The following is a 14,867-nucleotide window of genomic DNA, read 5'->3' on the forward strand; positions in this document are numbered from 1 at the left end:
TAATACAGTATTTTTACACAAAATAAATTCAGAAAGATAGATGTAGAGTGTAATGGAAAGTGAAGGATGTAAAAAATAGGTTAATAGAAAAGTTTTGATCTCCAAGGTTATGTTAGTAGATTTGAAGTCATATTAGTCATACATAAATGACGTATTTTTGACTTTTTAAAGTGTATTTTTATTGTAGTATTGAATTGATGGATATTTTTGGTGGATTTATATTAAACCACTAAAACCCTGTAAAGAACTTGGAAGTGATTAGGGTGTTTAATTTTATTTTTATATTGTTTATTTTCTTGCCATTTCCTCCAGAACACTGGGATGAATCCCATTTTGCCCTGGAGTAGTTCCCACACTGGCAGGGGTTTGCCTAGCACACTACACTGTCTCATGCAGAACAGACCAAGCTCCTAGTATTTTGTCCCTCTTGTGTGCTGTATTTTCAGGAATGTTAATGAGGGTGAAAGAACCATAGATTTTTCATGTACAGAAAAAATTTTAGATTAATTACAATTTCCCTATTTTTATACTTACCTCATTTATTTCTGTATTTTTTTTCCTGATCCTGTCTTCTGGGATCTTAATCCTCTTGTTTTTGCTTTCTCCTTAGTTCAGTTGAATCTAATACTTGATGTCACCATGAATTCTGCCTCACTATATCTGAAGCTCATATGGAAATATCCAGACTCAGTTAGTCTTCTAATATTTAATTCTTTTAAGTTCCGAAAGTCTACATAAAAGTGAACCCCATGTTTTCTGTTTCTTTGTCCACTGCTCTTTACTAGTGTTTTGGTTTTCTGTGCCGACTTTACCCAGCTCACACTTAGAAGTTCACAGCTTTTTGCTCCTTGTCAACCCTTCCTCCTCCCTTGTGTGTCTCTTAATTTGCATTGCAAGGTCTCTTTACAGTGCCAGGTTAGCCTTGACTTAAGATCCTCCTGCCTCAGCTTCCTGAGAGCTAGGATTATAGGCATGGCTCAGTTTGCATTGCTGTCTTGGAGGGATTGCTATCTACGCCTAGTATGTTTTAAAAGGCAACACAAAAGCATTTTCAGTTATCTTTTCGTCTTTTTTTATGTTAAGGAATACTCCCTGTGTCTCAGGCATGCTAGCAGGTGCTCTACCATTGAGCCACATGGCTAGCCCAATTTTGTATTATCTCGATATGAAGAATAAACTGACTTTTTGAGTAGTGGAATATTAGCTGCCGTTTTCTCTTTCCTCTTTAAGTATACCAAATACTCTGGCTGACATGCCTCTCTTTCTATGGTACCTGCTTTAGAAAAGCTAACTGGTGAACACCAAAGTATCTTAGCTCACACAGACGGACATCTTCGACTTTCATGTGGATTTCTCTTCATAGCTTCAGTTTAGGGCTCGTCCCCACAGAGAGTGAGTATGACATGCAGCACTTACCTCATCAGTCACTTCCCTAGTTACACACTCCAGACTAGAACTCGAAATAGTTCATTCTGTTGTATTATGCCTCAAAATAAAACTATTTGTTAAATGATTTGACACTTAAAAATCTCTTAAGATAATGTTCAGATTTCTTTTGCTTTCTTACTTGAAAATACAATAAGTTTGGGTTCCTACAGTATAAAATCCACTTGAATAATATTTGAGAATCAAAGGAAAAAATACATTATGTCTTTCTAGCATTAAATTCCTCTCTGGCATGCACTGCAAACAGTGGTCGTCGTTAAGGAAGGTGACGTTAAGGCAAGATGAGCTGGTACATACATGCACATGGTCCTGTAGCTGGGAGGCTAAGAAAGCGGCAGACACATAGGAGACCCTGTCAGAGACAGAGGGCAGTGCAGGAGGGAGAACATTGAAAAGAAAGTCTGGGCTGAGCAAAGAGTTGATGTTGTCACTGACTACATTAATCCTAAATCCTTTCTAACATAAGCAGTTGTCTTGAGAAAGTTGTTAGATTGTTACAGTGGAAAATAGCGTCAACAAATTGTGCCTATTGTAACCAAACCCTACCTCAGAACTTCTTCAGAAATCCACTCAACAAATTGTGCCTATTCTAACCAAACCCTACCTCAGAACTTCTTCAGAAATCCACTCAACAAATTGTGCCTATTCTAACCAAACCCTACCTCAGAACTTCTTCAGAAATCCACTCAATCCCTATTTTCCAGTTACCATGTTAAAGCATCTTTTTTTAATTCTTCATTGAACACTCAGGATTCTAAAGTTTTCAGTGTGGGCTGGAGGTGCTTGCACACAGCACTCTGGAGGCTAAGACAGAGCAGTCTCACAGCCCACAGTCTGAGTTCCAGGCCTGTGTCAAAGAGAAAATGTTTACTTGCAGCATACTAACAGACGTAGTATGAGTAGTAGAAACTACAGTATACTGCTTGACATGGTAATGCTTTTTCTTTCATGGTAATAAGAACAAAACTAAGAAAAGCTGTCTTTTTTAATCCCAAGCTAAAAGATTTTCATTTTTAGATACTCAATAGAAATTCCTGGCTCACCTGGATCCCCTTTGCCTGTGCCAATACACTCAATGGTCTTTTCACTAGTTATTAAATCTAGACATCAAAGGAGGTTGGCACCAGGCATCTTCCGAGCCAAACAGAAACGGATCATTCACCTTTTCTTTCAGCCCTTCCCAGTCACAGTCTGTTTTTAATGTTCTCAACATCCGATCAGTCACTCTTAGTTATGTAAAAACCAGACTTTGGAAAGTAGGATGTTGTCATTACAACTTTCTCTATTTTATCCTCAGTTTTAGGTTAAACATTCTTTTTAGTTCTTTTTAGCTCCTAGTAAAATAGTTACTGCAAATTTCTAGTGGCAATTTTTAAAAGGAAACCACTCTATTTGTCCTAATCCCTTTTTATAATTGAACATTAAGCCACCAAATATTCTGTCCTCTCCTTTGACTTTGTCACATATGTTTGGTTAGATCGCGGTGGCAGATTGGGTATAGGGGCTGCAGAGATGGCTCAAGAGTTAAGAGTTCTCGCTGCTCTTCAGGGTACCTGAGGCCTCTGGTTTACACGGGCATCTGCACACCACACACCCCTACACATAATTAAAAATAATAAGATTGAATCTTATTTGCTAATAGCTAGCAGTGACATTAATTGAATAAAACCAGAAGTTACTCAGCATTGGCTTGGCATGATGATCCAGTGAGTACAGGTGCTTGCTGCTAAATCCGCATCCTGAATTCATTCCCCAGGTCTCAGATGGCAAAGAGAACAGAGCCCCACCAGTTGTTTCCACATGTGCACACAAAATAAATCAATGAAAAAAGGTTTAAATTTTGATTTAAGAATTATACAGCTTGGGCTAAATTAGGAGTATATGATATTGGAATTTCTTCAGATTTCAGACTTTGTCAGCTTACGGCTTCAGAAAGCCCACCAGACATGATTAGAGGATTTGTGTGTTTTACCTCTCTGGGCCATAGACTGTGACCACAGTGTGTTCTGCGGATATCAGTTTTCAGCGTCAGAATATATATGTAATACCAGTGTAGGCCACAGGGTGGGAGTGAAAGGCAAGGACTTGTAGCCAAACAACCCAAATACATAATACATTATCTTGATAAACCTCTAAATGCTTACTCTTATTTTTTTTAAAACTGTAACAAAAGACAATGGGGTTGATTTGCATATATAGGCCATTATTAGTGACTCCCCAAGGACAGTGTCAGAAATTTTTTTACTACTAAGTTTCTAAGCGTAGAGGTGCTCAGTAATCAGATTAGTACTTTTTATTAACTGAATATGAAATTTTCTTATAATTACCATTAGTAGAGATAGTAAAAGATATCAAAGAAGTTACCAGAAATAATTTGCATTTTCTATCTTCCCTTCTATCTTGTATTTCTATTTTCTTCCCTTGATCTCATTTAAAGAAAAGAAGACCTATCATATTTTTTATGTACTGTGTGTGAGAGATCATGTCTGCACTAATGTGGTTGGTTTTAAGTAGGTGACTGTTGTATTGTGTTTTCTTCTGTGAGTTTGGATGCATATAAAGTGTCATCATTTCTATTTATCTTCAGGTGAGAAGACAAGAAGTTTCTTCTGGAAAAGAGACCTCAAAGGATCTCAGCATCCCTTTGCATCATGAAAGGTGGTTCTAGAGCCTTCTTTGCCAATCCAAAATGTATAATTATTACAATATGCAGTATTTGGATGGTTTTAAAATTTTTAAAAATTGTAAAAGAAAAACAGTTGATCTTAACCACTGGAGTAGACCTGTGTGTGGAAATGACCTAAGTATATCACATGGTTACAAGCAGAACAAGATCTAAAACACGGACCGTGGTAGTGTTAATGGTCCCCATTTCAATAGCCCTGTATAGTAACTGTATCGTTTGACATGGGTGGATCCTGATAGGAAGCAGAGTGAGGAAGAAATACTGCTCTATTTATGGTGTTCACAGTGAACTGATGTGTGTAGAACAAGTATGCACAAGTAGACTCACGAGCCTGCAGTGCGTTTATGAACTCGGACTTCTGTCATTTGCTTTGTACCTAGCTTTCCAAATATTAGAATTGTCTGAGGATATTTTCTTCAAATTTAAATTTTATTTTTAGCGTTTCACTTTCCAATAATTCTGTGGTCCATAAAAACTATGCTATGTATATTTAAACATCATTTGAAGGTATAACCCTAACATTTTAAAATATGGATTTGTTTTTAGGGATAATATAGAGAAGACTTTCTGGGACCTTAAAGAAGAATTTCATAGGATATGCTTACTAGCAAAAGCACAGAAAGACCACTTAAGCAAACTTAATATACCAGATATTGCAACTGGTAAGATTCAATTTACCTTGTAATATTTTAATTGTGCTTGTTGAAATTGATGCCATTTTCAATGTAAAAGTACCTCCAAATTTGACTTATGAAAGGCAAAGAATCGATACCTTGCTACTTATATTTTAAACAAATATATGCTATTAAATTCTGGGAATATTTAATTTATCTTGTAGCAATTTTTATTGTACTGGTTGAAATTGATTTAATTTGCAATATAAAAATACTTCTAAATTTGGCTTATGAAAGGCTAAGAATCTAGGCCTGCCCTTTATATTTTAACAAACATATGCTATTAAATTCTATAATGTACATTATAGAATTCTTGAATTTTTTATTATCTTCATTGTATATGGTACTGTATAGATTTAATTGAATAGCCCAATAACCATCAGATTAATGAAAAGTCCCATCTTTAAAATATAGGATACATGCTTATATTTTCTAAGGGTCATATTAAACATTAACTTACATGTCAGTAAGTGACCTTAAATCAACAGCTCCATATATGAGCTAATTACAGCATCATATTAGTTTTTAACTAAATTCTACCTGAAATGTTTCTGATAATCTAGTTTAAGTATAAAAATGTAGAATGCACATTTTCTTAGACCCAGTTCTCTTGGCAGCACAAAATTGAAATTGAGTGTAAAATACCACTTAGGAACATCTGCTTTGCACACATGCCCGGTTTTTGTTTTTATGAGGTAGGGTCTCAGCCTGCTGTCTGAGACATGGAACTCACCGTGTCAACCAGGCTGGCTCAAACTCATAGCAATCCACTTGCCAGTCCCCGAGTGTTAGAATTGTAGGCCTGCGCCACATGGCTATTGCACTGTTTGGGGGTGAGGGGGCTGTTTGCTTGCTTGCTTGCTTTTTAAGCTCTAGACTGTGATCTTGGTAGTTGCTTCAGTAGTTGCATATCAGTAACAAAATAACAAATTGAGTCTAACATCAAGACAATTCAGTAAACAAAACAAAATAAAATGATCATTTGTAATGATAGATTCTTTTATTGCCCTTGTGATCTGGGACACTCTACCGGCAATTCCCAAGTGATATGATTGACAGCTTTCACTCTGAGAGTGCAGCAATGAAGATGTGCACGTCCTTCATTGAAGGGCCCCTTTTCCTGGGCTCTCACTTCGTAGCATTTAAAGTCATGGTAGTGTGGGTTCTCTTTTTGCCACTGCTCACACTTTTATTTCCACAAAAGTTAGACCTTGAAGGCAAGCTTTCAGATAGATAGAATTTGTGTTTCTCCTCTTGCTGTCTTCCTGACTTCTCCAAAAGAAAATTTAATTTCTCCTTCTTAATTTGTGTAATCTTCATTCTACAGACTAAAGATATAGAAATAAGCAGTTTCACTTAAAATAGGCTGGCTGTATCTCGAATTCATAAGCATGCTCTTTGAACATCAACATCTTATCAAAACATTGTAATAGTGATATATTCTTTGCTATACAGAGAACATAACCCATTATCAATTACTTAATACTTTGACCATTTTTAAATTGCTTAAGTCTAACTCTTAGTATGTATCTGTCAACCTGAACACTGAGTGTTTAACTTCAATTTCTTCCCCACTAAAGCTGTTTCCTAACATTATTCTTGTGCATTATATTAACTGTGTCACAAATAATAAGTAAAACATTACTCTTGAAACGTTTTAGATCTGCATTAAACCAAGTAAAGCTTTGCTTGGTCCAGACAAAGCACGAATGTTAAATACTATGCCCTGACAGGATAGCACTATGCTATCACCTGCTGTATATTAGGGGAAAAGAAAGAGGACACAGTTTAGACACCTGCTCAGGGTTTCCAGATATACATGTCATTACCATGTCTCTTCCAGTCACTCACTCGGAGCAATGACCTTGAGGAAGGATAAGGTGGAACTGTATGCTCAAGCAAGTGTCTTCTCAGGGGAAAGTACCTAGTCTAAAAGTGGGCTCCTATTTCATTGGCTATTAAAATAGACTATAGGATTAGACAATCAACTCTTTGGTCAGCATTCATGATAATTTGCAAACGCTGTCTAAACAGCCTATATGTACATTTGGAAATCTAAAATTTTTCATTTTACTTCTTTTCCTTGCAAAACTAAGTGTTATTGAAACAAACAAATTACAAAAGCTGCATGCTCGCTGGCTGGCACTATCAGTGTGGTAGTAGGTAATGGGCATTTCCCTGGACTTTGTTCCATTTTATCTAAGATCAGACTTGGGAATCGTCATGGGATTAGCTCAAGTCACTTTAATGTGACTAAGCTTGCATACAGTTAGCTATTCCAAAAGAAAATACCTGCCTACTTACTGCAGCTGTTTGATGGCTCTCTGTTTTCTTTGAAGGGGGATTAGATCAACTGTTAAGAAAGTCATTCAGGGGTTGGGGATTTAGCTCAGTGGTAGAGCGCTTGCCTAGGAAGCGCAAGGCCCTGGGTTCGGTCCCCAGCTCCGGGGGGGAAAAAAAAAAAAAAAGAAAGTCATTCAAACACAGTTCTGTCAGCTTGAACAATCCTCCCTGTGTAGAAACCACCATGTTCAGTTTAGCATAATGGTTCTGAGAACACTCTGGAGTTGACTACCTGGGTTCTAGTGCCAGATTTAGCACTCGCTAGCTGCATTACCTTGGAAGTAGCCATGAATTAACCTTTCTATACCCCCTCCTGATCTATATCCCCTGATGTACATCAGGGATAATAATAGTGCCTGTGTTGGCATTAGCCTGCACATTAAGTGAGTTCATGTACATGCCACAGTCGGTGCGGCACATGGAAGTGCTCTCGGTGTTAATAGTCGTTGCCATTAGCAGCAGCTGTAGATTCTAAAGTATTTACCCTGTTCTCCTGAGTGTCACTTGAGAAAGTTTTCCTTCTCAGGTATTACAGAACGTTATTCCTGTTTCCTAGCATTTCCTGCCACCCTCAAGTCTACTGCCAAGAAAAACGACTACTTGAGAGTAAATGGAGTTTTATCTACCTCAAAGGTCAAAGAAATCTATTGAGTTTGGTCTCAGTTACTATCCTGTTCCTCCTCACAGACTATCTAGTAAATATAGCTTATAATCCTAGATCCTGTGAGGAAAAGAATACAGTATCATATGTGTGCCAGGCATTAGGTGGGACACCTCGGTAAATAGAGAGCAGAACATGGTTTTACATGTCACAGAAGCTTGCTTTAATGGGGAAAGGAGTCTACTTGCTAACATAATACTGTTCAATCCTCACATCATGTAAGCATCATAGAGCCAACCAGAGAATCAGTGTCTAGGTCAAGATGGGAAAGTCAAGTAACAGTTAGGCAAAGAGCTACGTGTGGGTAAATGTGCTAAGCATAGCACCAGCAAGGCTGGAGCTGGGGACTGACACTTTGGAGTGATCTGGGTACCATGTTGAGACAGTCTGAGAGAGAGATGGCAGGTACATAAGTATGTATGTAGTGTTACAGAATGAGCCAAAGAAGGTCGAGGCATCGTACGACACATCAGTCATATCCAAACAGAAGGCTTTGTGTGGTGGAATGTGCTGAGGCAGCGTGTGTCATAAACCCCAGTGAAAGGAATATGAAGAGATCGGCATCTGTTGAGTGCCTACTAACGTAACAGACTGTGGAAGGTGCTGCGTATACCCTGAACTCTTATGCCTGCTTCATTGGTAAAGTCTTCATTTGTGAATGTAAGATTTCATCAATGACTATTTATCCATTGGATAAAATGTATTACAACACACACACTACTGCACTCCTACAGTTCCAGTCCTTGGGTGGGGAAGTCAGGAGGATCAGCACTTGAGTGCTAACCTCACCTACATAGTAAGTTCCAGGCTAGCCTGAGCTCCAGGAGACCCTGTCCCCAAAGACAACAACAAACAACCAAATATGCTACAAAACACATTGACTTCTTAAAATAGCATTGTGAAGCCTAATCTTGTTCTTTCCAGTATCGCAGAATCATAAACAGGGGTAGTACTTTGAAAATTGTTGGGTGTGGTTTGCTTTAGTTGGGTGTTATAGCTCTTGCTGGCCCTTTATCACACTGTGGCCTTGGTTACTTTGCTTTTAAGATCTAATTTTAATCATGTGTGTGTGGGTATGTGCATGACTGTGGGTGCCCATGGAGTTACAGGTGCAGTGAGCCACCCAGTGTGAGTTCTGGGATACCACTGAGCTGTCTTTCCAGTTCAAAATTGTGTTTTCTGAATTCATAAGTTTGCATTTTTGTTTTGCTTGCCTCCTCCCATACACTGGCATTAGCTAGTTCTCGTCTTTCCTTAACAGCTCGTAGCTCCATTTAGTTTGCTGTGGTCTCTGTAGCTCCAACCTGGTTCCTCAGAAGTCTCCATTGGGAGCCTAGAGATCATGTTGAAAAAATAGCTTCTAGATATGTGAACTAATGAAACTCTGCCCACCTCACAGCTGCTTGTTTGTTGAAGGGACCTTTCTAAATAAGAGAAAATGACATACAAATACAATTTTAGTTTGTTTCTTTGTTTGGTTGGTTTTTTTGGAGACAGTCTTTCTATATGGACAGTGGCGGCCCTTGAACTTATTTTGTTGACCAGGCTGGCTGTAATTCACAGAGATCCGCCTGCCTCTGCCTCCTAAGTGTTGGGACTTAAGGTGTGCAACACCACATTCAGCCATATTCACATTTAATTCCTTAAAGTGCATCCCAGAATGTCAACCTCTTTTGCCTCTACTGTCCTTTTCTTTCCTGACCCTGACACCACCACTCCTTCCCGTGAACTTGTGAGTACGGACAGTGACTAACCTGGCCAGTGTTACGTTTAATAGCACACTGCCCTGATTTTATACATAATACATATATGTGTATGTATATATGTATACATGTATATATATGTATAAATATATAAAGCATTTCCCTTTTAAACTTATTTGTCTAAGTAAGCTTACAGTTGTAGCTTCTTTTACAAAGTAAAATATGTGTGCTGTAAGTAAGTGTTTTTAGTGTACCGCCGTATAACTGAGACTAGATGCTAAGCTTCCAGAGGAAGAGCTTGCTGGAGACAAAGCAATGAAGTTGTAGCCTGCACACTGCTCAGTTCACCTGCCGGGGCCTGCTGTTATCCTCAGGGAAGACAGTAGCACACATAAAAATACACTTGCCCTTAGTTGTTATAAAAACCAATAGAAAATACAGAAATCCTCTGCTCGAACCTAGCTCAGCAATTTTCTTCAGTGATTTGACTGTCACTCTTTGCCTTTTGTATCCGTTTCCTGCAGACACACAGTGTTCTGTGCCTATACAGTGTACCGATAAAACAGAAAAACAAGAAGCGCTGTTTAAGCCCCAGGCTAAAGATGATATAAATAGAGGTATGTCGTGCGTCACATCTGTCACACCAAGAGGACTGGGCCGGGATGAGGAAGATACCTCTTTTGAATCGCTTTCTAAATTCAATGTCAAGTTTCCGCCTGTGGACAGTGACTCTACTTTTCTACATAGCACTCCAGAGACCCCGAGCATCCTTGCTCCCTCCACACCTGAGGCAGTGTGCCAGGACAAGTTTAATGTGGAAGTCAGAGACAGCCCAGGAAACTTGGTTAAAACAGAAGAAACTTTATTTGAAATTCAGGGAATTAACCCCATAACTTCAGCTATACAAAACCTTAAAACAACTGACAAAACAAAACCCTCAAATCTTAGAGCACCGTGTTTGCCAGCTGGAGACCATAATGTGTTCTATGTAAATACGTTCCCACTTCAAGACCCGCCTGACGCACCTTTTCCCTCACTGGATTCCCCAGGAAAGGCTGTCCGAGGACCACAGCAGGTAACTGTTTTGCATTAACAAATATTTTATTATGTGTGAACACACATTTTGTCATACATGCACAGATACGAATCTGTTTTAAGCTATCAGGCATCCATTTAAAATTAATGACTATCCTGAGTTGAGGTTTTCAAAAAGATATGTAAGGTCTGTATTAAAGGACATGAATTTTAAATACGAATATGATAAAGCTTCCTCATGATACTCATGCCATGGCTTTCCTTGCTTAGTCCTCTTCAATCACGGCTTGTTTACATCAGTGCTCTAGTGGATGCCTTATTAAATTCAGGAATATGAAGCAAATAATTTTTTAAAAAACTTGTGTATGTATACATAATAATGTCTAATTTTCCATAGGGAGATATTGCACCAAATATTCAAAATAAACTGTCATTCAGCTACTTCTGTTGCACTCTCAGTTACAGCAGTACAGAGCTCTGTAGTGTTTGGGTTTTTTTCTAACCTGATACTAAACAGATATCCTTATACAATTTTCAAATAATCCCTGCATATGAATAATATAATCGGATGTCTTCTTCACTGTCTGTGAAGCAGGAAGACTTTCCAGCCCTCGAGTCTAATCTTACCACCCTTTCTTCCAGATTCAGGTGCTTTCACAGAAGCATTCTTTCTTGTTAGGGAGAAAAAAAGTTTTGTGTAATTTCTGAAGGTAAATGTCAAGTGTTAAAATGTTAAAAATAATAAATAGGAGAACTTTCAAATATTTGATTTTCTTTCAGATCAGAAAAATTACTTAATACCTTTGGCTTTATGCCGCATCCTTAGCAGTTATAGGCTTTTCAAATAGCAGGAAGGAAGCAGTAGTCAAACTGCAGGATGCTTCAGTAGTGGGTGTAAGTAGGGTTCTAGCAAGTCTTAATTCCTAACTCTCTCCCGTTCCACCCTGTTCCTTGTCTCACGTTATGGTCTGGGCTACAGTGTGATCAGTGAAACAATGAAACAACTGCGTGTATTGCGGGTGTGCTCCTGGGGAGCTGTGAACCGCGGACTCTCATGCTTGTTACTCTCCTCCATTACATCCCTCGCTTGTTCTTTTACTCGTCAGCCCGGGCGGGCGTCATGTCTCAGTAGATGGCACCCTGCATTGTACACTCACTGTCTGTACTGCAGCTAGGGAAACAGCTGGTCTGTGATTACAACTTGAGGGAAAGGATTCAGCTTGAAACATGCAAGAGAATTGGTGTCGAGCTGTCACAAGACATGGGGCATAAGGTTAGATAATTGATATTTTGGCATAAAAACCAAAGAAATTGGTTTGATTTAAAGGCTATGTTACAGTTTTAGTTTGCAAAAATATTTCTTTAAATGGGCCTTTTAAACATTACTCCCTTATATTAACAAAGCTCATAAATACAATTCTTGAGTTGTCCACAGTAAAAAGTTTTGGTTACATATTTTGTTTTTACTTTATATTAATCATTACTACCAAATACGTAATTTTCTCTTCCACTTTCATAGCAAAGACTAAAATATATATCATCTTATTTCTGTTCTGTGTGATTTTCTTTTTTTCTTTTTGCTGAGTCAGTAATTGGATTCCAGTTAAATTCTAAGAACATATCCAATCTGAATCAAAAGCTACTAATGTCAGATTTCAAAAATTGTCAGTCGAAGATTGGTTTACCAAATTTAGGAACTGGCTCACTTTTAAGCTAATTTCTTGATGCTTTATAAATCTTAATAAAAAATATCTTTAAGGTAATAATTTTTATTTCTAGCCACAACAGTTTTGCATTAAAGCTTTTTTTTTTACTGAAGTAACATTTGAATCTAGTTAACTCTTAACTAATTTCCATTTATACACTTAAAATTATTACTGATTTTCTTCCATCAGGAAAATTTTTCGACCAAAAATTACTTTGCCCCAAATCTTATAACATTTATTTTAAATACTGTTAGTTTTGTGGCAACAATCTCTTCTCATGGAGACAAATTGAGTGCACATTTTAAGGCGTTTTTACTAACACTTGAATGCATCTTGCTACCTAAACAAAGCTTATTTATTAATACAGTTGTCCTGCAGTGCTCACTGCTAGGTAGTAATGCATTGAAACCCAAATATTCTGATTAACAATACTATGTTTATGTAAAAACTTAACTAGAATGAAGTTAAAGGCATAAAAACTGTCAGGTGCTGAACCAAGCTGTGTCTCATTAAAAACCTATTAGTAACTGGAGCACAAAGAAGTCTCTTTAAATGGTTTTCTGAGGTTACACTCTACCTATGTCAGGCTAATTTACCTGTGCCAAGGTATGTGCCAAGAATATGTTTTTAATAATCAGACTTACACAGTTCAGAAAATAAGATATTTTTGTCAATATCATTTCTATTGAACACCTACCATTACACTAATTCATATATATATATGAATAATATATATAACTCATATATATATATTATTCTAGACTTCTTAAAAAGATACTTACAAGTTTTTATTTCCTAATAATTAAAACGGAGATTGTTCTATTAAATTACAATTTCCTATATTCCTTTAATTGGGCAATTACTGATAAGCGTCATTTCATTCATTTGCAAGAAAGAGTAACACGAAACCATAAGACAGAAGTCAAAAGAATGTATCTCAGCTTAGATTTTTATTAAGTGATTTAATATTTGAAGTTTTTAAAGCTGATAAATGGAATTTGTTTAGTAGATTAAAAGAAACTTTTTTTGAAGAAATCAGTATGCTGATATATGTGATTTGTTTATTTGTATTTTGAATTGCTTTTAATAAAACTGTGCCCGCACGTGTACTATTGAAGACTATTAAATTCGGAACATAATATGGTCTAAAGTACTGGCCATTGTTTCAAAACTATTGCCACTAAGATAACTGAATATTAATGACTGCTGCTGGTAAACCTTAAGTATTTTTAAATGTGCAAAGATAAAATTCAGGAGGATATGGTTAAGTTATGCCCACTCTGGAAAAGAAATCTGCTTCCACATTAGAGAATTTCTTATATAAGCACATATAAAAGTTATTCAGATACTTGGATTTGAAATTTGATGCAAGTTGATTGAAAACATAAATGACAAAAGATGTTTTGTTTCTTTCCTGCAGCCCCTTTGGAAGCCTTTTCCTAACCAAGACACTGACTTAGTGGTACCAAGTGGTTCAGACTCAGTACTCCTTAAACCTCAAGTGTGTGAGTTCTGTCAAGAGCTTTTCCCACCATCCCTTACATCCAGAGGGGATTTCCTCCGGCATCTTAATACACACTTTAATGGAGAGACTTAAATCACATTTGAAAACAGACATATCATGTTCTCTGTGATGGTTTTGAGTTTGTAATGCTAGAGAATGCTTGCTTGTAAGCTAAATTTAAGGTTGTGTATAAAAGAAATTCATTGTCACAGCTATTTGAATTTTTCTCTAAAGTTGTTACTCTATCTTTTAAGAGATCATTTTGTATATAAAAAACTATAATTCATTATATTATATTATTCATGTTTATACTATAATTTCCAGATTTCAAAATTACGCATGTGACCTACAGAGTTATGTAATCATAATTTATGTTCTAAATGGCTAAGTTTATTGTTTGACTCTCACAAAATCTATTAAATTTGGTTATATCAAATGTTTATAGGGTATTCTAATTTCATTTGAATTTTTAATTATGCTACAGGTAATATTCCTTTAAAATATGTTTGTAACTTACAGATAATAGCAGACAATATGATCAAAGTAAATATCAAATCAATCATTAGTTGCCCAGTGAAAATTATTTAAACATTTTAGATCATTTTTTAAATAATACACATGGTTTTAATTTTTACTATGTGTATAAAATGCATGATTGAGTGATTATTATTAAATATTAAAAGTTCCTTATGTCATGATTATTGAAAGTGTTCTTTGTTTCTGAGGTAAATAAATCACATTTGGGGAGGGTTCATAAAATTCATGTCTGATGGCATTTATTACACATTAATAGGTCACTTTAAATTTCAAAATGATCTTTCAAACTAAGCATTCTAATTTTTTTCCTTTTATTGGAAACAAATGTAAAAGCCTGTAAGGAGAATACATATTTATTAATTTAGATTAGAAACGTTCAAATTCTTGTGGAGAAATTTGCTATTCATTGTTAGCAGCCTGATTGATGGCCACTGGAGACGTCTTAGGAACCAAGTACGCAGTGCGGCAGAACTGTTTAAAATGAGACTTGCCTTCCTTTCTTCATGATTCTCTTCCCACTCCCCTCCGCCCCCAATTTTTAAACATGGTTGAGACACAGCTTCCATTTTATG

At 36.8% G+C, this 14,867-nt stretch overlaps 1 protein-coding gene across 18 annotated transcripts in view; it reads left to right on the top strand.

Annotated features, from left to right (window-relative positions):
• Positions 1–14,517, top strand: part of Tank (TRAF family member-associated NFKB activator) — a 76,489-nt gene extending 61,972 nt beyond the window's left edge. For 7 of the 18 annotated variants that reach the window (XM_087649284.1, XM_087649331.1, XM_087649299.1 and 4 more), the window contains 4 exons: positions 4,034–4,104; positions 4,679–4,794; positions 10,038–10,588; positions 13,675–14,459. In XM_087649284.1, the coding sequence (XP_087505410.1) occupies positions 4,034–4,104; positions 4,679–4,794; positions 10,038–10,588; positions 13,675–13,851 (915 nt within the window). In that variant the 3' untranslated portion in view covers positions 13,852–14,459. 18 annotated transcript variants of the gene reach the window in all.
• The last annotated feature ends 350 nt before the right edge of the window (positions 14,518–14,867 follow it).

This window comes from Rattus norvegicus, chromosome 3 (genome assembly GCF_021556685.1).
Source record: "Rattus norvegicus strain SHRSP/BbbUtx chromosome 3, alternate assembly SHRSP_T2T, whole genome shotgun sequence".
Taxonomy (NCBI): Eukaryota; Metazoa; Chordata; class Mammalia; order Rodentia; family Muridae; genus Rattus; species Rattus norvegicus.